This window comes from Hibiscus syriacus, unplaced genomic scaffold (genome assembly GCF_006381635.1).
Source record: "Hibiscus syriacus cultivar Baekdansim isolate YM2019G1 unplaced genomic scaffold, ASM638163v2 tig00000913_pilon, whole genome shotgun sequence".
Lineage (NCBI taxonomy): Eukaryota > Viridiplantae > Streptophyta > Magnoliopsida > Malvales > Malvaceae > Hibiscus > Hibiscus syriacus.
Genome location: NW_024061832.1, coordinates 260973 through 285413, shown reverse-complemented (window position 1 = coordinate 285413; position 24441 = coordinate 260973). Strand labels below are relative to the sequence as shown.

General features: G+C 33.0%; 1 protein-coding gene and 2 pseudogenes across 1 annotated transcript; all 3 read left to right on the top strand.

Moving 5' to 3' along the window:
- The first annotated feature begins 533 nt into the window (after positions 1-533).
- Positions 534-7798, top strand: LOC120116376 (annotated as a pseudogene).
- Positions 7799-9319: 1521 nt separating this feature from the next.
- Positions 9320-16069, top strand: LOC120116178 (annotated as a pseudogene).
- Positions 16070-17494: 1425 nt separating this feature from the next.
- Positions 17495-21254, top strand: LOC120116365 (mRNA-decapping enzyme-like protein). Its single transcript, XM_039136878.1, has 8 exons — positions 17495-17770; positions 17894-17934; positions 18064-18113; positions 18201-18345; positions 18931-18987; positions 19627-19750; positions 19854-20309; positions 20514-21254. Exons 1-8 carry the CDS (start codon positions 17612-17614, stop codon positions 20568-20570), a joined length of 1089 nt encoding a protein of 362 aa, XP_038992809.1. The 5' UTR covers positions 17495-17611; the 3' UTR covers positions 20571-21254.
- The last annotated feature ends 3187 nt before the right edge of the window (positions 21255-24441 follow it).

The following is a 24441-nucleotide window of genomic DNA, read 5'->3' as shown; positions in this document are numbered from 1 at the left end:
ATCTTAGAAAAACATAATATATTTAAGAAAAGTACACTCGTCTCAAATATAGGGATGACAATTTAATCCCAATATGACTGAGTTTGACTCTACTCGATGTGACAAGGTTAAGATTTTTTTTATAAAATAATATAGGTTTGAGTTAGATTTGGTCGGATTTTTTAAGGGACGAGGTTAGGTCAGGTTTAAGTAGAGGGCGAAAAAACTCCAACTCAATAATAATAATGTAATTTATTTAAAATTTTATTGTTTTTTAATAAAAATATTTAATTTATATTGGATCAAGTCGAATGTATACTCCAAAAAATCGAGTCCAATCGAATACATGATATAAAATTTTTGGTTCATGTCGATTTATGATGAAGAATACCTATTTTTAAGTCGAGTTAGGTTGATTAAAGTCTCGACCCTAACCCTAACCCGATCTGTGGACATCCATACTCAAATCTTCCATATCACAATACCGGACCATGATCCGACCCGGTCCAACTTAACCCATTACACCCATCAGCACGTGCTCGTCCCCCGTGTTTAGAAGACATCGAAAGTACCCTTCAGCGCCAACACCATTTCCCCCGCTTCTCTGGACTCTGGCTGAGAAAAGTGAGGGTGCCCCGCCATTAAAACTCCCAATATTTTTTGCCCTTCTTTTGAATACACAATGAAAAGCACCCTCTTTCCTTAATCTAAAGCTTACCCCTTTCCCCTTTTCTCCCGAGACTCGGCTAAGCCAGTCTTATTCTTTAGCTGCACCACTTTTTTTTTCTCCATTCCTACACCTATATTACCTTTTTGAGCACTTTTTGACATTAGATATGCAGTTTTAATTCGTGGGTTAAAGCTTGGTTTGCTTCAAAGTAAGTGTTAAATCCCTAATATCTTTGTTTTGTTCTGTTTTTTTGGTTGTTGGGTTTATAAAGTTCCTTTTCTTTAAATCAGAAAATAGTTTTTTTGTTTGATTAAATGCTCAATATTTTAGGGGGTTTCACTGGAGTTTCTTTTACTTTATTTGTTGGGGTTTTAAGGTTTATGGTATTTGATCATTTTGCTAAAATGGAATGGCTGTTTGGATCATCTTGTTTTACCTAGGGTTTCAATCTGTGTTCTTGAAGTGATTAAAAAGATTCAGAGTCTTTTCCCCTTTAAATTATTATAAACCTTGATTGTAAAGTGTCTTGTTCTTGTTATATTTGTTTGAAATGATCAGCTTCAGTGTAAGCATTATAAAGTTATATACAATGTCAGTTGAAGACTTGAAGTTTCTCACATTTTTGGTTTGAAGTTCAAAACTAAAAGACATCACCTTTTGAAGATGATTTTTTGCTGTTTTCTAATATAGCTGCTTAGAAACGTGAGGATATAGCTCTTCCTAGATGGCCTGGACCGAGAATGATGTAAATGACGGAGAAGGGAACCTGGTTGTAGAAAATGGTGTTGTAAAAGAATCACAGTTGGCTTCTGGTCCAAGCATTTCAACAGCTGATGCAACTCCAGCTCAAGAGACATTTGAAGGGAAATATTCTCTTTCTTATGCTAACATTCTTCGATCGAGGAACAAGTTTGCCGATGCTCTTTCCCTATATAACCGTGTAGTAGAGAAGGATAGTGGGTGCGTTGAAGCTCACATTGGAAAAGGGATATGCCAGCAGATGCAGAACATGGGAAGGGATGCATTTGAGAGCTTTACAGAAGCCATTAAGTTGGATCCTCAGAATGCTTGTGCTCTCACTCACTGTGGTATACTGTACAAGGACGAAGGTCGTTTGGTAGAAGCAGCTCAGGTATTCTCATTAGGTTTTTAACCATTATTTTTTGTTTAGCTCATTTGTGGGTACTTATATTTTGAGTCTTTGGTCTTCACTTGTTTACCTGTGCAGTCTTATCAAAAAGCTTTGAGTGCAGACTCTTCATACAAACCAGCTGCAGAATGCCTAGCCATTGTTTTAACTGATCTTGGAACCAGCTTAAAGCTTGCTGGAAATACACAGGAGGGAATCCAGAAGTATTACGAAGCTCTTAGAATAGATCCACACTATGCTGTAATCAATTCTCTCTCGTCCTCCTTGTTAAACTTTGTCATAATTAAAATTTATGCATGCAGTCTTGGTCGTTCTAATTCCCATTTTCTCATTATTAGTCTTCCTTTTTTATGCTGAATTTATGCTTATATCCCTATACCACATTTATACAGCCTGCATACTATAACCTTGGTGTTGTCTATTCTGAGATGATGCAATATGACACGGCCCTTAGTTGCTATGAGAAGGCTGCACTAGAGAGACCTATGTATGCCGAAGCATATTGCAACATGGGTGTCATATATAAAAACCGTGGTGACTTGGAATCTGCCATTGCCTGTTATGAGAGGTTGTATGCTGCTGTTTGATTGACACTGTTGCCTGTTGGGCCCCAATTGTATTTTATGTATTTGAGTGGCGCCCCTTTCTCTACTGATGCTCTATTTGCTTGGCTATTGTATCGTCAGGTGTCTAGCAGTATCCCCTAATTTTGAGATTGCAAAAAATAATATGGCAATTGCCTTGACAGATTTGGGAACAAAGGTGCTTTCTATCCCTCTTTGTTTTAAGAAGCAACGTCTATTTTGCTTCTTCTTTTTTTCATTTCCTTTCCTAGTTTTGCTTTGGACGGTATTTGATGACCTTTAGTGTATAGTTTACAGGATGCTTATCTTGTTGAAAATTGAGCCGTGGTTGTATCCACATGTGTCCTAGTCTTGCATGGACCCTTATAGAAAGAATTTAGCTCTTTGTTCTGAAAAGGAGGCCGCCATTGCAATTTTTTCGATGAAAGTTCTATGATACTATTGATTATATCATTATCTATGGTTTGGACTGTACAATAACAGATTTCAACTGAGCCCTTCTAAAAATTGGTATCTGCACCTACAATCAACAATCACATTGGTTTTGGCTTATAACTTTTGAATCTCCGTTCATTTTTTAACCAATAGAATGCTTGCATTAGATCGATGTACTTTTTATTTTGCATCATGAGAATCTCTTATCGACTTGTTCATGGAAGTCACTGTATGTTTTCTTTGTAATAAGTAACCACTCAGTTTTTCTATCCCTGATTTTGTATTCAGTGATATGTCTCATCAGGTTAAGTTGGAGGGAGACATAAACCAAGGTGTGGCTTATTACAAGAAGGCTTTATCTTATAATTGGCATTATCCAGATGCCATGTATAATCTTGGTGTTGCTTATGGTGAAATGCTGAAGTTCGATATGGTAAGTAATTATTTAATATGTATTTGCTTGGGAGTTCGTAATTTTCTTCAGGGAACTGGAATTCTGATTGTAATTGATGATAAAAGTATGTTGTATGCATGCTTTATTGGTAGGTTTTGCCATGATTCCATCATATAACAATTTAACTATCAATTTCTGTTTGTGTAGGCGATTGTTTACTATGAACTTGCCTTCCACTTCAACCCCCATTGTGCAGAGGCATGCAACAATTTAGGAGTAATATACAAAGATAGAGACAACCTTGATAAAGCTGTAGAGTGTTATCAGGTAATTATTTGTTGCTCGTATAACATTTTAAGCTTTCTTTTTCTACTACATTCCACGACCTTCATTTTTTGTTATAATATCTTCTTGCAGTTGGCTTTGTCAATCAAACCGGACTTCTCTCAGTCGTTGAACAACCTTGGTGTTGTCTACACCGTTCAGGTTTGAAGCGGATAACAGATCTAACTGTTAGGCTTGACCATGTCTAAAACAGTTATCAACTATATGCTTGGAATTGGCAGGGTAAAATGGATGCTGCTGCTAGCATGATCGAGAAAGCCATCATTGCCTGTCCCACATATGCCGAAGCATATAATAACTTAGGTTTTTCCCTTTCAGCTTATGTTGTTTCCAAATCTATATTGTTGGGAAGTAATTTCTTTTCTTTTTATGTATTTAATTTATTCCTTATATCTTTATTGTTCAGGGGTTCTATACAGAGATGCTGGCAATATCTCCATGGCTATTACAGCTTATGAACAGTGCCTTAAGATAGATCCTGATTCTCGTAACGCTGGACAGGTACCATTACATGAATCTTATATTAGATTGAATGATAATTGCTTGTTGGGCCAAAGAAGGAAGTATTAACTAAAACTAACATGAACTAGAGAAAAGAATGGATATGATAAGTTGTCACTTTATACTTCTAGGAAGTATTAACGATGGTGATGTTTCAGCTCTCGTTTTTTTGATTGATTCCATTTGTTTGTATTATATTTCAATCTTTTTGCAGAATCGGCTGTTGGCAATGAACTACATAAATGAAGGAGATGATAAACTTTTTGAGACTCACAGGTTTAATCGAATCCTTATAACCCTAACTTGCATTTTGATGTCAATTTTCTATTAGTATCATTTTGGTATTTCGTTGTCATTACAAACAATTTGTTATTTTTGCAACAGCATCTAAGAACAACTATATGAACCTTTTAATGTGATACTATAATATTGAAGCCTTCTATCTCATACGGTTCCTTTTTCCATGCATGCTTTAAGCCATAATGGCAACATTTTTCTAGTTTCCTTGTTATTTTGTGCTGAAAAATAAAATCCATCTTCAAATGCCTAAACCGAAATAGAAATTTAGAAAGAAAAGGATGATGAAAACAGTAAGCTACATTGAGAATTCGATATATCTTTGATACCCTGATGCATATGCTCTTAACAGATGCCAAAATAAAAGATATTAATAATCTCATTTTACTTTCTCTTTCAACCCATGTTTTGATTCTATGGCTTGTTTGACCAATTATAATTTCTTCACTGAATGTACGACAATAGCATCTTCTTAAAACTTGGTGAAATTTCAAGTACCATTGACTAACATAAAGCTTAGTTTCTTAAGGCTTTCTAATTTGGATTTTAAAAAACAGGGACTGGGGAAGGCGATTTATGAGGTTATATCCACAATACAGTTCATGGGACAACCTGAAAGATCCAGAACGACCTCTTGTGATTGGATACATTTCTCCAGATTATATTTCACTCATTCCGTGTCATATTTCATTGAAGCCCCTCTTATTTATCACGACTATGGAAACTACCAGGTGGTTGTTTATTCTGCGGTAGTGAAGGTACTAAATCATCGGATGTATTTATGTCAGCTGCATGGTGACTTTCTATAGCTTCCATCATCTGCAATCTTACAGATATCAGCATATTTGTTTGCATGTTTAGTCGAGTAACTCCACCTTTGCGGCATTGAGGACGTATTAAGATTGTTACCACTCCCTTAAATCTCAATTTACCCCGATCCTCAACATCCCTTGAAAGTAATCTCCACTATTCCATCAATGCTGGTTCAGCTGGGTAAAAACCTTCATTAGAATTATTTTCTCAACTGACTTTGTGATTGTCTTCAAAAATTGTGATCCTTTAATCCGCTCTTTCCTTATTGTGTTGTTCTCGTCAATTATTATTGTGCCAAAATATCTGAGTCATAATGTTCTATTACTATCACGAAACAACTTTGTTAAGGTAGTATCTTCTTTGTTTATATGATTATGTCTTCTGTTCTGAACTCACATTCTTATGAATATTCAGGCTGATGCAAAAACTATTAGATTTAGGGAAAAAGTCATGAAAAAAGGTGGGATATGGAGAGATATATATGGTATTGATGAAAAGAAGGTTGCAAGCATGGTTAGAGATGATAAAATAGACATCTTGGTAGAACTTACTGGTCATACAGCCAACAACAAATTGGGAACAATGGCATGTAGACCTGCACCTGTTCAGGTATTCTTAGGGTCGGATATTTTTTGTTTTTTAAATGTTTCCTGTTCAAAATTTTCTGTTATTGATGGCAGTAAAAGAGTTTCAGCATAGAAGAAACCTGTTAAGAGTGGTTTTCGGTTTATGAATGGTGATTTTGCTTTTGCAGTAATCTCGATTTGGTAGACCAGTAATTTCCTAGCTCTCTTTGATTTCTTTAATGTCTTTCACTGTAGGTAACTTGGATTGGCTATCCCAATACTACTGGTTTGCCTACCATTGATTATCGAATCACCGATTCATTTGCAGATCCTCCTGATACAAAGCAGAGGTAGGTCCTGTTTTCACTTTAGCTGTCCACGTTTTAAATTAGAATTATTGTGTTCGATGAGATATGAAAATGATTCTTCTTGGACAATAATCACACTTAATTGCAGGCATGTTGAAGAGTTAGTTCGACTGCCAGAATGCTTCCTTTGTTATACTCCTTCCCTCGAGGCTGGACCTGTTTCACCAACTCCTGCTCTTGCCAACGGGTTCATTACATTCGGCAGCTTTAATAATCTGGCAAAGGTACAGTTCGTTGACTGTAACGATATTCAGTAGTTTTTGTTTGTTATAGCTTTCATAATTAACGTATTATTATCTGAACTTTTTGTCAGATAACACCCAAGGTATTGCAAGTTTGGGCGAGGATATTATGTACTGTTCCAAACTCCCGTCTCGTGGTGAAATGCAAGCCATTTTGTTGTGACAGTGTTCGACAGAAATTTCTAACAATGTTAGAGCAGTTGGGCTTAGAATCACTCCGTGTCGATCTTCTCCCTCTAATTCTTCTTAACCACGATCATATGCAAGCTTATTCTCTTGTGGACATCAGGTAGAACTTCTCATTATTGTCTTAAAAGTCCGATTTTCGATTTTTGAACGTAGTCTAGATGTTATAAGTCAAGTGTTTACCCAGTGCTATGTGTGGCCTGTCCTTTGGGTTAAGTTTACGAAGTGTTTAACTCGGAAAATAAATTCATACTCCTTTCTAGACTTTCTAATGTTTGCTACATATCCCTCAAAAAAGAAAAATAATGTTTGCTACATAACTTTATGCAGTTTGGACACCTTTTCATACGCCGGAACAACGACGACATGTGAATCTCTATACATGGGAGTCCCATGTGTTACCATGGCTGGTTCGGTGCATGCTCATAATGTCGGTGTTAGTCTTCTCAGCAAAGTTGGTAAGGAGCTCCACTTTTTTTGTTTTGTTAATATCTATTATACGTTTATATATTTTTCATCGGACTTCTCTTATTGCCCTCTGGTCTTTCAATTAGTTATCCGTTTATATATTTTTAACGATTTACGTGCCACGGGCTAACTATTTAGCATTCTGGTACTCACAATGTAGGGTTAAAACATCTGATAGCCCGGAATGAAGATGAATACGTCCAACTGGCACTACAACTAGCATCAGACATCACTGCCCTCCAGAATCTGAGAATGAGTCTTCGAGAGCTTATGTCTAAATCACCTGTCTGCGACGGACAAAACTTTATCAGCGGTTTAGAGGCAACATACCGGAACATGTGGCGCAGGTATTGTAAGGATGATGTCCCATCTTTACGGCTTATGGAAATGCTACAAAAACAGGATGCTGTTGACGAGTTAACTGTCAAAACCGTCGAACCAGAAAAATCCAGAGTCTCAACCAACACCTCCCTTGGACTGGTCAAGTCTAATGGATGTAATCAGATCCCGTCACCTACTTTGAATCTCTCTCCTGAGGAGAATGGGGATCTATCAAACCAGACTACAAATCCAGGCAAGCTGAGCTGACATCTAAAGTTCCGATGCATTTGTAGCATTTTCAGTGGTGTGTTCATTACCTTCTCGGGGTACAATCCTCCCGTAAGGTTCAACTATCCTAAATAGTATTCGTATTTTCTGGGGGAGACAGGATGCTGGTGGAAGTCTGTAAAGCATGATTTTATCGTGCTCGTTTCAGAAGAATCGCAGATTGGGAAAAGATGATGCTATCGGCTACTGAATGTTCTAGAAAATTACAAAGACTAAAATAACCATTTAGCAAACGTTGAGGGTCAATTTTGGCATTTGCCCCACCATACAAGTATTTTCTTTAGCATTGCAATTCCCTCTTTACTGGTTTTGATGGTTGCACTGTTGGTTGGCTTGTTTAAAGATCGTAGTGTTTCATGTATGAATGCCCACCTATGAAGTATGAACTCACAAAATTTAATGAAACAAAACAACCTAGTTTGATTTGTAATGTTTTTCTTGGTTAATTTTAGGAGTAATGATGGATCGGTTTTGAAAAATGTTTGTGATTAATGTATAGTATTTTAAATTTGGATAAAGTATATAAATGGATTCTGATTATAGGATATTATTTTAATAAGTTCTTTGATTATTAAAAGTTATAAAGTTAAAAATTATAAAATCATCCTCTAACTATAAAATGTTATTTTGTTGAGTCTCTCGATTATTAAAAATTATAAAATGGTCATTCAACTATTCATTATGTTCTAAATTTATCATTTTTTGTTAAAAATTTGATGGTAATCTGAGATGAATGTTAACTTGTTAATTGTGATATAATAAAATCTAATCTCAAACGAATATCATATCTCAATCATTATGTTAACATTTAGTTTAGATAACCGTCAATTTTTTAACGGAAAAAGACGATTTTGACAAATAATTAATAGTCGAGTGATCATTTTGTAACTTTTAATAGTTGAGGGACTTAATAAATCAACACTCTATAATCAGAGGATCATTTTGTAATTTTTAATAGTCGACGGACTTATTCAAATTTAAAAAATGCAAATCGAATATAATAAATAATCAAATTAAATATTTTTGTATGATATGAATTAATCCATTGGTAAAATAATTCATAGTTGTTTGAGGTCTAATATATATGGTAGTTAAATAATCATAAAAGGAAAAAAAAAGTATGAGAAATTACCAGAAAGATAGTGTATTTTTATTTAAATACGTAAACTAAAAATGAGTCAAATAAAACCCAACTTACCTTCCAAAATCCAACAATACCTAAATGGATAATTGCCTGAAACCAACCTTATGAAAATGGAATTCTATCATCAACTTCTACACTTTAGGTATGGCATGTTGTCAACTTGTCATCATGGATGGCATTCCTCCATTAGTACATTCTTTAATAATATTAATATGTTTGAGTACTAGCGACTGCAAGGGTGATTGAGCGTTTATTATCAAATGGTTGAGAGTACTTAGAACATATACTATTTTGTAATCATCTTAGCTTGATAAAAAAACACGTGCATGAACCAAACGACATCAATAGTTGAAAAATATGATTTATATTCTTAGAGGTCCTGGATTCAAGCATATATAAATATAGGATATTTAAGCATTCATTTTTAAATAGCTAAACGAACGATGTTTCGGTAGTTTAATTAATTGTTTTCATAGTCAAAACGATAATATAGTTGACTATTTACCCATGCTTTAACCCTGCTCAATCATCCATTAAACCATTTCCCATAACAAACAAAAAGCTTCATAGTTTTAGCTCTAAATTGTCTCTCTTTTTCTTTCTTTTCTTTTCTCGCCAACCAAACAAACAGAAAGAATAAAGTAAAAAAGTGAAAGAAAATGCCCAGGAGTGGCGGTAATGTAAGCGTCGACGTTGAGTCCAACGATGAATCGAAAGGCAAAACACCGTTGATCGGCGACAGAAAAGAAAAAAAAAGAGCGCACTGAAGCAAGTAATGGGAACTCTCGACTTCATACTGAGACTCGCTGCCATAATTGTAGCTCTCGCCGCCGCTGCCACCATGGGAACCAGCAACGAAACGGCGTCGTTCTTCTCTCGGTTCTTCAATGTCCAAGCTAGCTACGGTGATTTTCCCACACTATAACACACACACATATTGTACCAAGATATATCGGTTAAATCAATCGTTATTTTGCGAATTCGATTTTATCTATCATCGTTGATATTCATCTCTTGATCCACATATAATTCGCCTGCAGGTTCTTCGTCATTGCAATGTCAATATTAGCAGGCTACCTCGTCCTTTCCCTTCTGTTCTCCGTTATCACCATGATCCGTCCTAATATTGTTATTCTCAGAATCATCTTACTCATTTTCGATATCGTAAGTATTCAAACACGACGACTCGAAAAATAAGAATATTACATTAACTTGATCGATATATATATATATATATAGATAGATAGAGAGAGAGAGAGGTAAATAAATAGTCATTTGATTATAGGGTAAGATAAATAAACGATCATTCGAATATAGGGTGATGCTTTGTTGAGTCCATCGACTATTAAAAGCTATAAAATGGTCATTTGACAATAGAGTGTTGTTTTATTGAGTCTATCGATTATTAAAAGTTATAAAATGGTCATCCGACTATTCATTATGTTCCAAACTTATCATTTTTCGTTAAAAATTGACAACAATATGAGTTGAACGTTAACCTATTGACTGTGATATGTTATAATCCGATCCTAGAATCTTAAATGACTATCATATCACAATCATTATGTTAATGTCTAGCACAGACGACAGTTAATTTTTTAGCATTAAAGGATGGTTTTAGAACATAATGAATAGTCGAATGATCATTTTTGTAACTTTTAATAATCAATGTATTCAACAAAGTAACACTCTATAGTTGGAAAATCATTTTGCAATTTTTAATATTCAAGGGACTTAACAAAGCAATACCCTTAGACAATGGACCATTTATGTACTTTAATATATATATATATATATATATATATATATAATATATCTCGAGATGCATACAAGAAGGTTATTAGTGTCACTGAAACATCATTTGCATCGTTGGCTACATTTTGTGACGAAAGATATAATCTCGTCACTTCTGTCAACTTAGTAGGTATAATATCAAAATTAATCCTCCAATGTTTACTAAAATGGTCATTTTGACCTATATTCTTATTTTGGAGCATTTTAACTTCTAACGTTTCTTTTTAGGGCAAAATGTTCCTTATATAAAAGAAAATTGTTAGTTAACACACGATTAACGATCCAAAAAAGAGGTTTTTTACCCTAAAATTAAACATTGAGGGCCAAAATACTCTAAAAAAAGATTAAAGGCCAAAATGACTATTCTATCAAATGTTATGAGTTTTCCCCCCTAAAATAAAATATTTGGGGTCAAATGCTTTAAAAAAAGAATAGGGAACAAAATGATCCTTTTGATAATCGTCAATACTAATTTTGGCATTATTGTTAAAGGTCAATGGATGATAACGATACATTTTGTTACTATTATAGTGTATTACCAACATTTTTTTTATTATAATGGCATGTAGTATTGTCTCTGAGTACGTCGTCCGCAGCAGCGGCTGCAGCCATAGTTTACTTGGCTCACAACGGCAACGCTGACACAAATTGACTGTCCATTTGCCAACAATTTAGGTGGCGTTTAGTTCGTTGGAATCCCTTGGAATTAGTGGGAATTGGAATTCAATTCCACCACTTTCCCATATTTGGTTCAAGTTTTCCAATGGAATTGGAATCCCTTATGGCTTCAACTTTTCATCAAATGAGGGAAAGTGAATTCCATCCAATAATGGATAGAATTCAATTCCCTTATTGGAGGGAATTGAGAATTGGAATTTGATCATACTACCCTCATCAATCTTTTGGTAACTTATTCATATATGGAATAAAAATATTTTTTATTATTTCGGGTCGGGTTTCTAATTCATATATTAGGGTCGGGTGAAACTTTATTTTGGCCGGGTTGGTCAGTTTTTTTAAGTGTGATATTCGGGTCGGGTCGAGTTCGGGTTTAGGGTGAAAAATACCCGACCCGAAAATATATATAATTTTACCTTATATATTTAGGAATAATTACAATAAAACCCATCTATATATAATTTTTTTCAATTAAGTCACTGTTTTTATTGAATAAAAATAATTTTTTTATTATTTCGGGTCGGGTCGGGTCGGATTTCTAATTCATATATTCGGGTCGGGTCGGGTGAAACTTTACGAGTTTTTTAAGTGTGATATTCGGGTCGTGTAACACCCTCAACCCGAATTTGAGTCTGAGGTGTCACATTGACTTTTTAAAACATTTACTTGTATAAAATAGTGAGTAATTTAAAAACTTTTATAACGTATTACTTATTCAAAATGTTTATAGAACTATTCAGAGCTTATAAAATTCAAATCTTTTAAATACATGCCAACTAGACTTTTATACCATAAAATACATTTAAATCATCTATTTTCTGATCTAAAACTTTGTAAGGAAAAAATGCTGACCTGACTTGCACCTCAACAATCTATAAGCTTGTAAGAACCTACGTGTGAAACACTCACACGCTAAGTCTATGACTTAATGAGGCGAATAAATATATATTGTAAACTCTAACTTGTAATCATGTAGGAACAACTACTATGATCATATCATACACATCATATCAAATCATCTCACTCATATGCTTTTCATATAACAATTACATACATATCAAATCATCTCCCTCATATGCTTTTCATAGAACAATTACATACATATCAAATCATCTCACTCATATGCTTTTTATATAAAAATTGCATACATATCATCATTTATGTTTTTATCCTGCTCCTATACTATTATATTTCATATCTCTTATTTCTTATTCATGTGATCTCTTACATTCATATTCTCTAACTTATAACAAATTCTTATATCATTATTTATAAGTCATTTATACTCACTCACATATACATCAACATCTATTCATATAACATATACAATAACCCATATCACACATATATCATATCATGCAATTCATATACATATATCACATTGTGAACTAATGATGTCACCACAGCTCATATAAATGCACCGAAGTGCCACGTGCCACGTAGAATTGCACCGTAGTAACGCGTAGAAATGCACCGAAGTGCCATATAAGGTTGTCCCTAAGGACCTCGTAGAAAATTCCTTAAGAATCATATACGTATGCCAAAGATCAAGTATGTGTCTCAAAAGACCTCACACATGTTCCAAAGAATACATACATGTCCCGAAGGACCGTGTAGACCCTCGACTCTTGGCATGCCAACTATACCCCTAGCTCTCATGATACATAACATGGGCATTATTATCATGTCATTTCATATTCACACATTCCTAACACTTATCTCTTATCGTATATATGATCTCTTATAATCATGTAATCACATAGCTCGTGTCATTTCTTGTGAAATTATACATATCATGTAAGACATATCAGACATGTACACACAAATCACTTCCATATAAATCACATGATTTATTATCTCGTAAATCATATCACATTTTCATAGTTTCTATCAACTTTTCATGTTATTTCACATTTCTTGTATCCTATTCTTATGACTTCTCATAGATATATATATTATTTATAAACTTGCATTCCCATGATTTATAATCTTCTCTTTAATCAAATATCTCATATTTAGTAACATATATCATATAGGTATATACTAACTTATATCATTTCCTATAGCTTATACTTTCTTTTCTTATATTCACCTAAATCATGTAACCTATGTCATACTTATAAACACATATCACTTCTATTATTCCTCTTCTATATTAATATAATCTCTTTACTTAGTTCAGTTCCACCTAGCTTCTATCATTTTTCTCATATGCCTTCACAGATATTTACCATCTACCTCATACCTTAGTTTCATTTAAGCCCATGAAATTTTTACCATATAACTTATTTTACTTATTCATATAATCACTTATGTCTATTCATCCTAACTTAATTATTATTCTCATAGAGTTTTACAACCTTTCTCATGTACTCACTTATACCATATAGTATAATTTATACTTGGTCCTCTTATGCTCACATATTCATTTCCTTCCTTATTTCTTTCTCGCATAACTTATCACATATGCAAGTATTCTAATAAATTATCATCAAAAGTTCCTAATATATATATTATTCTCGTATTATTCTATAGGTCAATGCTATTTAAATTATCCCACTTTTCCTTTCATCCCTTAAGTTGATTATACCAATTCTCTTATATCTAAATCCAGTAATTTATATCATGTTCCATGTCTTATGCCACATTCTCTTGTTATCACCTAAGTAATTTGTATTTTACATAGTTCATGATCCTATAACTTATATGCCCGTTTCATATAGCTTGTATAACGTTTTTCCTATAATACCTAAATCATTGCCATATAACACAAATCATATAAATTCATACCACATATCATGTAATACAAACAAAACATATTCACGAAATATCAAGCATAATTATACTTCTAATCATATAATCATATATTCAACATATTGGAAACAGACTTGTCGCAAGTCCAATTTTCCATATACAATACGCATATTCTAATAATACGCACTCACCTTGGCCTTACTAAGTTCCAATCCAGTTTTATAATTTCCTCTCTTGCGATCGAATCATAACTTGATAATCGTTCCGGGACTTGTTCGTGCTCGCTATCTATATAATCATTCATTGATACATATTAGAATCCAATTGATATACACTAATCTATCATTTCTTAGACCAAAAGAAATGTCTATTTCAATTTCCCCTTGAAGTGCATCGATGCATTCTACAGTGCATCGATGCATTCTTTAACATGTGCATCGATGCACTACCCATGCATCGATACACAAATTACCTTCGATGTTTTCATTTTAAAGGGATGCATCGATGCACTCCTTATGCATCGATGCACCAATTGCATTCGATGTTTCTTCTTTAAAGAGTGCATCGATGCACATTCACATTGAATGTGCATCGATAAACCTTGCCCAGAATTTGCATTTTAAGCCCGAAAATCTATTTAATTCAACTCAAATGCTTCATATTTCATCCCCTTTCAAATTCCTAACTTATATATACATGTTTAAACTCATTTATATTCATTTACCTCTTATTAAACCTTAATATCCTCTCATCTTTATTAACTTCAAGAATCAAACCATATTTTCAACATGTTTTAAAACTCATTTTATCACTTCATATCTCTCAATTTAACCCTTGACAAGTCAAATTCAACTTCAAAATCTATTAACTCCTTCTATTTCACTAATTCACTTAAAAACTCTTCATATTTGATCCTTCATAACTCATCCATTTTGAAGTTTCAACATACTTTAATCTCTAAATAATCTTTCTTAGCACCCCAAGAATCAAAACTAAGCTTAAAACTCAAGAATTAACCAACTGAAATTAAACTTACCTTTTGCCATGGAGCTTACGAGAAGAGAGGATGAAGGAGATAACCCAAGCTCCAGACTTTTATTTTCTTCTCACCCTTTCCTCGTGTTTTATAACCTTAAAAAGAAAGATAAAAATCTTTCTGGTCAAATGACCATTTTACCCTTTTATTTCCTTTAATAATTACTAAATAACCTTCATCATATATTTCCAATAATCATTAAACTATTTAATTCTTCTACTTTAGTCACCAAATTCTAAAACTTTACAATTTAGTCACTAACCCGGTATTACGGATGTTACAGGTCGGGCCGGGTTCGGGTTTAGGGTGAAAAAACCGGACCCGACCTGAAACAAATATATAATTTTACCTTATACATTTAGGAATAATTACAATAATACCCCTATATATATAATTTTTTTCAATTAAGTCAATGTTTTTATTGACTAAAAATAATTTTTTTATTATTTCGTGTCGGGTCGGGTCGGGTTTCTAATTTATATATTGAATAAAAATAGTTTTTGGTATATTTTTTGGTAACTAATTAACATACTCCGATTGGAATGTATCGAAATATTGCTCTATCTTTTGGTAACTTATTAACATATTTTGATTGCGATGATTTTAACTTATGATGTTTATTAGCATGATTTTTATAATTTATTGAAATGAATAATCAATCAATAAAATGAAAATTTAATATTTTTTTAATTTTTTATAATATATTACTAGATGTAAGTTGTAAAACAAACTAAAATAAAGCAAAAAAACAAGAAGATCAATTCTGTCATTTTACATTATTAAAATTAAAATTCATCTTACATGTATACGAACCAAACAGAATATGAAATTGGATTCCAATTACATTTCCTGTAAACCAAACAGAATATGGAATTGGATTCCAATTCATGACAGATTCTAATTCCCTCATAAACATTACAGCGAACCAAACGCCACCTTAAAGATATTTGCCGGAAAGTGAGCAGAGCCGTCGTGGCATCATTTGTCGCCGTTGTGTTCCTCATGTTGTTGGTTTTGCTGTCTGGTTTTATATTCCTGAAAATGGCTAAAAAATAGAAAGAAAAAAAAATTAAATATCGACATTAAGTGTCTTAGTTTTTGTGTTCTATTTGAGACTTTCTTTTTAAGTATTTTTCATAATAATCATTAAAATTATCATTACATTGTAATTTTATTGTACTTAAATCGCAATTAATTGAAAAATAATTTAAGCTGTTCTGAATTCTTATGTTCTAGATTAATGGGATAATACTATGTTGGGTACATGTATTTTAATAAAAATTTAATATGATACTTGTGTTTTCAAATTGTTTAATGCAGTACATGTTTTTTTAAACTAAATGTCCAATATGATATATATGCTTTGATAAAATTGTCTAATATAATTATTTAAAAAATGAATAATATAATATCTGTACTTTTAAAATATTTAATAGAATACATATATTTTATCAAAATGTCCAATATGATACTTAAATTATCATTTTATATATTGTTATATTACATGGATTAACATTAATACAATTGGTAAATGTCGTACCTAGATTATCATTCAGTGTATTATCCTGATCATTGAGTTAACATTATTAATAAATGTAAAATTAATCGTAAAAAATTACACGTGTTATCAAAATATAGGCTGCACATCAATATTTAAAAAATACATCTATCATATTATATATTTTTATAAAAAACACATTGTATTAGATATTTTATCAAGTTATATGTAACAAATATGACATTATCTTAATAATAATTTAAAATAATTTACATTTAGTATATTAGTGATGTATAATTCTATATACTATCAATGAATAAAACAATAATGCATATTTGGATAAATTGTTTATTTAGTACCTAAACTTTAATTTTTTTTAAATCATTCATAACATTTAGTTTTTATTTCGTTTTGGTATATCGTGTTAAAATTTTAAATGGGTGATTTACTCGTGGAACCTTTTTTATGCATAAATTACATCAGTTATCACTCAACTATCTTCTCACTCATATTATAGTCATTAAAATTTATTTTTTTAATTTAATTACTTAACTTTCAAATTACTTCTAATTTAATCACTCTATTTTTTTATTATTATTAATATAATAATAATAAAAAATATCATGTCACAAAAATTATTAATAAAATAAATTAGAGTATTAAAATAGAAGCAATTTGAAAGTTGGGTAATTAAATTGAATTTTTTTAACTTTAGTACCAAAATAAGAGTGAAAAAATAGTTGAGTGATGAATGATGTAATTTACTCATAAAAATGCAATTAAGTTTTTAAGATCGATGTGCTAAAATGAAACAAAAACTAAATATTATATATGATTTTGAAAAGTTGAAAGTTTAAGTACTAAAACGGATTAAAATTAATAGTTTAGGTATTAAATGTATAATTTACCCTTTATTTTATTTTCCTAACATTCACGATGTTATTTCGGTCTTTTGCTAAATCAGTAAAGTAAACATCTAACTGCCGAATATTTAGAGAATTTGATCAACGATTGTAATGTTAAATCCCCAAAGCAAAAGGTGAAGTTTCCCGGGAAAATCAGAAATTAGGGTTTAAAGATTCAATTACTTGGATCGTAAAATGTCTCAGACTGGGAAATTGATGCCGAATCTCGATCAACAGAGCACGAAGATGCTCAATCTCACTGTTCTCCAAAGGATTGATGTTTTCATAGAAGAGATCCTGATCACTGCTGCTCACGTCACTTTCTACGAATTCAACATCGATAGCAGTCAATGGGTTCGCTTTCTCACAAATCTGTTCATAAATTTTTTGAATCTTTATTTTTTTGTTCTTGATTTGGTTTAAAGTTTAGATCGTTAAAGTATTTTAAGTTTGAGTTTTTATTTTTTATTTTTTTAGAGTCGAAAAGATGTTGAAGGATCTCTCTTTGTTGTTAAGAGGTAAAATAAGTTAATAATTTTTGGCTTTCTATTTCTAGCATTAACGTTTTGAGAACTTAGAAGCAATTAATTAACTTAGGCAATTGATTTAGCTCATTGAAATGATTGATGACTTTCCTTGGTTTTAAGGAGTACTCAACCTCGGTTCCGGTTCATTGTAATGAATCGACGAAACACAGGTAGATGTTCTTAACTTTAATGAAAGAGTGCTCACTTTTTTCTCTCCTTTTGCCTGATTTGGTATTAAAGTTGTTTTTAACAAACAGATAATTTAGTGGAGAATCTATTGGGAGATTTTGAGTACGAGGTTCAAGGTCCGTACTTGCTGTATCGAAATGCAGCACAAGAAGTTAATGGAATTTGGTTCTATAATCCCCGTGAATGTGAGGAAGTTGCAAGCCTGTTTAGTAGGTATGATATCTTGTTTTTGTCCATTTATCTAACTTCCAAATATCAACTTTGAAGTTTGAACATGAACATGATCATCCCAAGTGAATTTGAACATGGAGCTTCAGATCTTTTATATCTTATGTTTGTACTTATTTCACACAGTTGTTTTGCCCCGAGAGGAAGGGTTCAGTGGTTGAAAGCCTTCCTTTGAGATGTAGTTTCGATTTAACTACAATCTTATGGTTATTGAAGTTTTAAGTATTCATAAATGTGCCAACAAGATTCTAGATAAGTGGGGTCAATGCACTTTAATCTGTCGAACAGAGAATGTGTTTTTTAGCTGTACAACTATCAAGTGGTAAATTTTTGAATGATATGCAATATGATATGTTCATGTGACTTGACAGTTGATCACAATAAATGAAACAAAATTTTCCTTGCATTATACCTACCTTTAAACTTCTGTAGTTTAGGAAAACCATGAAGATGCTCAATAAGATATACACAAGTGTGTTTTTTGAGATATTGTTTCGATAAGAGAAGTACTTGGTCTGTTTCTTTTTGTGACTTTAAATACCAACATTTTATTTGTTGTCTTCTTCACAGAATACTTAATGCATACTCAAAAGTTCCTACAAAGCCAAAAACATCTTCAAGTGCAAGGTAATTACTTTGATGGTGCATCTGTAACAAAGCCTTAGGACGTATTAACTGTTAAATTTCCCCATGCAGATTGCGGGGTGTTTCTAGTTGTTTAGCCTGTTGTATTTAATGCTTTTGGTTCATTATGCCATTTTGAACAAAAAAACGTCTTGCCAATTGTCTGCGATGCGTGTGTAGAGGGTCCTTTTGGTGTGAGTGAGGCAGCATTGCAAACAAGTGAAGGATTGAGGCAAAAGTGGATGAGAGTTGGACTAGAGTGGATTGTGGGGTTCCATATTTTGTGGCAGTTCAAGAAAATAGGTGAAAGTGAAGGGAAAATGTAGGAACTGTAAAATTGGAACTGGTAATATATGCTGGGAGTAGATGAGTGAGGCAGGAGCTTTATGTGCAAATTTTATTCTTATAAGAATTTCCCTAAACTCCCATTTAATAGGTTATAAAGTTCATCTAATTCGGTAAACACTTTCATGATCTATTATGAGTCATATTGGTAAATTTATAACAATGATTGTCAAGAATTTGATGATGTTGATATTGATTCTTGGAAGTCCACCGTACTTTTACTAGACTATCTTGCTCCACCTGATAGTATCTTCCTATTGTGTTCAAAGTGTCCTAAGTTTTTTTTTTATTGTGTAGTGAATTTGAGGAACTAGAAGCAGTTCCTAGCATGTCCGTAATCGAAGGCCCCTTGGAGCCACCAGCAACTGCCTCTCCTGCTATTGATGCTCCTCAAGATTCATCATTTGTTAACTTCTTTAGTGTATGATGGCTGTGACGCTTACAATTTTTATTTTCAGGGCCTGATATTTTTCTGGTGTCTCTGATCTCAAGGTTATTTTGTTTTAAAACTTTTACTATTTCAGGCTGCTATGAATCTTGGAAGTAATGCTCCAAATAGTACAAAACCAGCACAGCCTTACCATTCTATCTTGACCACCCCTCTTTCTTCTCATGCACCATCTGCCATCTCGACTCCCGCACTTTCTCTATCAGTGTCATCCCTTCCTCTTTCTGCTCAACCTTCGCTTGATTCAGTAGGTAGTGGCAACCGGGTGGCTAATCTTGTAAAGCCTTCTTCATTTTTTGTACCCCCTTCCTCTTCCTCCTTGATGATGCCACCTCCCACTTCATCAAATCCAATCATTTCTGCCCTTCATCCACCCGTCATTCCACAACGTCCTTATGGCACTCCAATGCTTCAACCCTTTCCACCACCTACTCCACCGGCATCTCTCACTCCTGGTGCACCATCTTCTTTGCAGAATGAATCTCTGATTAGCAGGGATAAAGTCCGTGATGCACTATTAATGCTTGTTCAGGTATTTATATATTTTCATCAATTTTTCACTTGTAATGTTAATTGATATCGGCTCATTTGAGCTCGAGTGTAATTGCCAGTTAACATTTGGCCAAAAGATAATTATAGAAGATCAATCAATGATGCACAATTTGCAATTCTTAATCATGATGAAGGCTTCTAATTTGCTTCTGATTATTGACTCTTTGTTTTATTTTTATGCTAGGATGATCAATTCATTGACATGTTCTATCAGGCATTGCAGAAGGTGCATCACATGTGAGCACCGTAGAGTCGATCCTCAAGAAACTTCATTTTTATGTTCAATGTGCACCGTATTCTTTTTATTTTCTTTGATTTGCTATCTAAACTTTGACATTTGATTTGATCTACATACCAATTGTTTACCGAGGACAAGGTGTTGAGGCATAAAAAAGAATGTGAATCATGTTTGCTGACACGGTAAAAAAGGCTGCTCACAGGCATCGACAGACCTAAGTTATAGTGTTGAGAGAAAAAAGAGTAAGAATCGGAGTCTCTTAAACCCGAGAGCTTTCTCCTCCTATCACCATTCTGTCAGCATCTTTAAGTCTCACCTTCAGCAGGGAGAGATCCGTTGTCATTGGTATTTGGAGTTTGCTTGTTTGTTTTTTCCACTTCCTGAGATGTGCATCATATTAGGGCGGCCGATTGCGGCAGCCGTAATCACTTCGGTTTTTTTTTGATCAAGTCAGTTATAGAGGACCTGATTCCTAATTCACCACAGTACAAGTTGGAGGTGCAATGGACATTGAAACAGAGTTCGAGGATCAATTTGGTGTTTGGAGGTGCAATGGACTTTGGAAACTTATAGGTTGGTTGGTTTTAACATATTTATATCTTTTTATCTGAACTGTAAATTGTATGAATATATTTAACTTTTTTTTATTCTCTCTTTAAAGGCATAACATGCATGATGTAAGCTCCTTAGATGTGTAGGATTATTCTACCATTTGTAAACTATGCTATGCTTTGCTGCAATAACTTTGTCAATCAGACACTTGAGGAATGTAGCCTTTGTTAAATTACTATGTGACACATTAGATTCATAAACTATCATGACACACAAGATAACAATGGTGTCACGCCAGCCAAAATATTGTAAAATCTGATCCGTGATTGAATCGATCAAAATTAATCATCGGTTTAATCAATTCGAGTTGCTAGTCTAGTGAACCATTGATTTGAGTTGTTAATCGAGTTGAATCATCATTTTTAGTGTTTAAAATGGTATATTTTTCACATAAACTCTTTTGATTGATGGATAAAATACACAAATGATCTCTTGATTATAGGGTTTTGCTTAAGTAAGTTTCTTCGATTATTAAAGATTATAAAATAATCATTCAATTGTAGATTGTTATTTTGTTGAGTTTTTCAGATATTAAAAGTTATAAAATGATCAATATTTTAGTAATACAATTTCCAAAAAAAAACATTTTTATCTAATTTTAATCAATATACGAATTTATCAATCAATCTAAAACCTCGACCAATAATTTCTCAAATTTGCCACCAAAATTCACAATGCAATAAAGGAGAAAAGCACTAAATCTTCATTTATTTTATAAATAAAGCAAAAACCCAGAATTTTTAAACACTTAAAAGGCATCCCATTATCCTTACTGCTCTTGGGCGTTCTTTCTTTTGGGGGCGGCGACTAATCGTCGAGCATCTTTCGAAGTCGGTCTTTGACGAATTGGCTACGGGCTCTGGCACGTTCTTGTTGAGGACCAATATTGACAAAGGAAAGGTAAGCTCCGGCGGTTATAAATGAAGCTCCGGTGAGGCAGAAACCGATTGTCAGCGCTATTTGCTTCGCCGTCGGCGGATATGACCAAAGCACCATTTTTTTGTTTGGTTTTTGTTTTCTCTGTCGCTCACGGCTTGGCTTGGCTTTTTGGCGCTTTCATTTTGTTAGCTATTGAGCCAATGAATCAGTGCCACGTTTTTTTTTACTCGTGTCATCAAATAAATTGTGGTTTAATAGACAAAATTCCTCCTTAATTATACCTGATTTTCATATTGGTCCTTACTATTATTTTTCAAAAGCGACCCTAAAATTTTAATCTATCAACATTTTTTGCCTTAGTTTCAAAATACCATAACTCAAGTATCGTGTCTTGTATATGGTTTCTTAAAATTTCTTTTGCACCTTGTCTTAGAGTATTGAGAGATATAATTGAATATTAGCTATGCAAGTAAAGTGTATTTGAGTTATTGAGTTTGAGAGAATAGTATATTTTGTAATAACTTTTTCATAGTGATTTCTTTGATTATTTGATAACAATCATATTCTTTTAAGGGTAAAGTATATAAATGATCCCCGATCATAAAATATTACTTTATTGAGTTCTCCAACTATTAAAAGTTATAAAATAGTCTCTCGACTATTAGATGTTGCTTTTTTAAGTCCCTGACTATTAAAAGCTACAAAATGATCACCTCCACTATTCATTGTGTTCCAAACTTCCGTTAAAAATGATGACAATTTGGGTTGGACGATAACATGCTGATTGATATATGATATAATCTGATCTAAAATTCTCAAAAGACTATCATATCACAATCAGTAAGTTAACGTCCAACTTAAAATTGATATCAATTTTTAATTGAAAAAAGGATGAGTTTAGAACACAATGAATAGTTGGGTTTGTAACTTTTAATAGTCGAGAGACTCAACAAAACAACATTTTATAGCTGTCATAAAGTTTTTATACGAACAAATAAGTTTTCGATGAAAACCCTAAATTATAACTTATTTGGGAACAAAATGAAGAACGTAAGCCAAAACTAAAAGAAATAACATGTAAAAAGTGACCAACATAAAATAAAATGAAATTTGCATGTTGAATTCGAAATAAATAAATAAAGAGGAAGATCATGTGACCAAGTTTCAAAATCATGGCAAACCTAGGGGGATTGTATGGTCATTAACCCTAAACTTTATATCTAACATAATTTATTAATCTAAAAACCTAAACTAAAAAAAAAAACCTCTCTCCTCTTCCTCTCATCATGCGACCGACCAACCCCTTAGAGACTAAACGCTTCCAACTCTGGCCACCACGCTCCTACTGGCGACCGAGGGAAGTCCAAGTAAGCTCGAACGGAACCCAAACACACTAAAAACCCTTATTTCCTCTCTTTTCTAAATACTGAATTTTTTGCTTCAAATCAAAATGTTTGTATGAAAAAAAAAAAACCTTTTGAAAAATATTGTGTTGTATTGCTTGAGTTCCAATAAAATGAAAAAGATGATTGTACTACAATCTTTTTTTTTTTAGAGAAACCGAAAAGGAGCCCCTAACATTTTGATTTTTCTGGGATTTTTATATCCCTCTATTACATGCAAAGAAAGAAAGAAAAAATTATATATTGATTTGTTGATTTTGTGTTGATTTTTGCTGATTTGGTTGGTTGACGAGAAGAGGAAAACCATATTCTGTGGCAGTTGATGGTCAGGGTATGGGCTATTGTTGCTGGCAGTATGGTTGGGTGGACTGGAGTAAGGATGATAGGGTTTTGGTGAAAAAATGGTGATTACAATAGTCAACATACCATTTTGTAACTTTTAATAGTCAGATAATTAGGGATGGCAACAGGTCGAGTTTTTAGTCAATCCGACCAAAAAATATACACATTCCACCTGAACCCGACCCAACTCAGTATAAATTAAATATTTAATTAAAAATAATATATTTTTTAAGGAAATTATATTATTATCCTCACATCGGGTCAGAGTTTTTTCACTCTCCACTTGAATCCGACCTGAACCCGATTTTTTTTAAATCCAACCCGATCAGGTCAGAACGAATCGAAACCCGTCGGATACGGATAAGATTGTCACTCTTACAGATAACTAAATAAAATAACACCCTATAATTAGGGATCATTTATATACTTTACCTTATTTTTAATTAGAGAGTTAATACCACATGCTCTTTTACTATTGTTTCCATTTTATTTTTACGCTTCTCATTAAGGAAAATCTCAAAAGAGAATTGTTCAACTCTTCTTTTCAACAGATTCTAACTTTGATTGAAAAATTATCAATGTTTTCACAATTTCAAAATCAAATGTTATCCTATTTCATCATAAAAACACACATTTAG

Bases quoted from the DNA above. Each gene is read 5' to 3' on its own strand.
- LOC120116365 (XM_039136878.1), top strand. From the start codon at position 17,612: ATGTCTCAGACTGGGAAATTGATGCCGAATCTCGATCAACAGAGCACG. The intron at 18,346-18,930 runs GTATGATATCTT...TCTTCTTCACAG, and splicing joins GTTGCAAGCCTGTTTAGTAG to AATACTTAATGCATACTCAA. The intron at 20,310-20,513 runs GTATTTATATAT...TTTTTATGCTAG, and splicing joins CACTATTAATGCTTGTTCAG to GATGATCAATTCATTGACAT.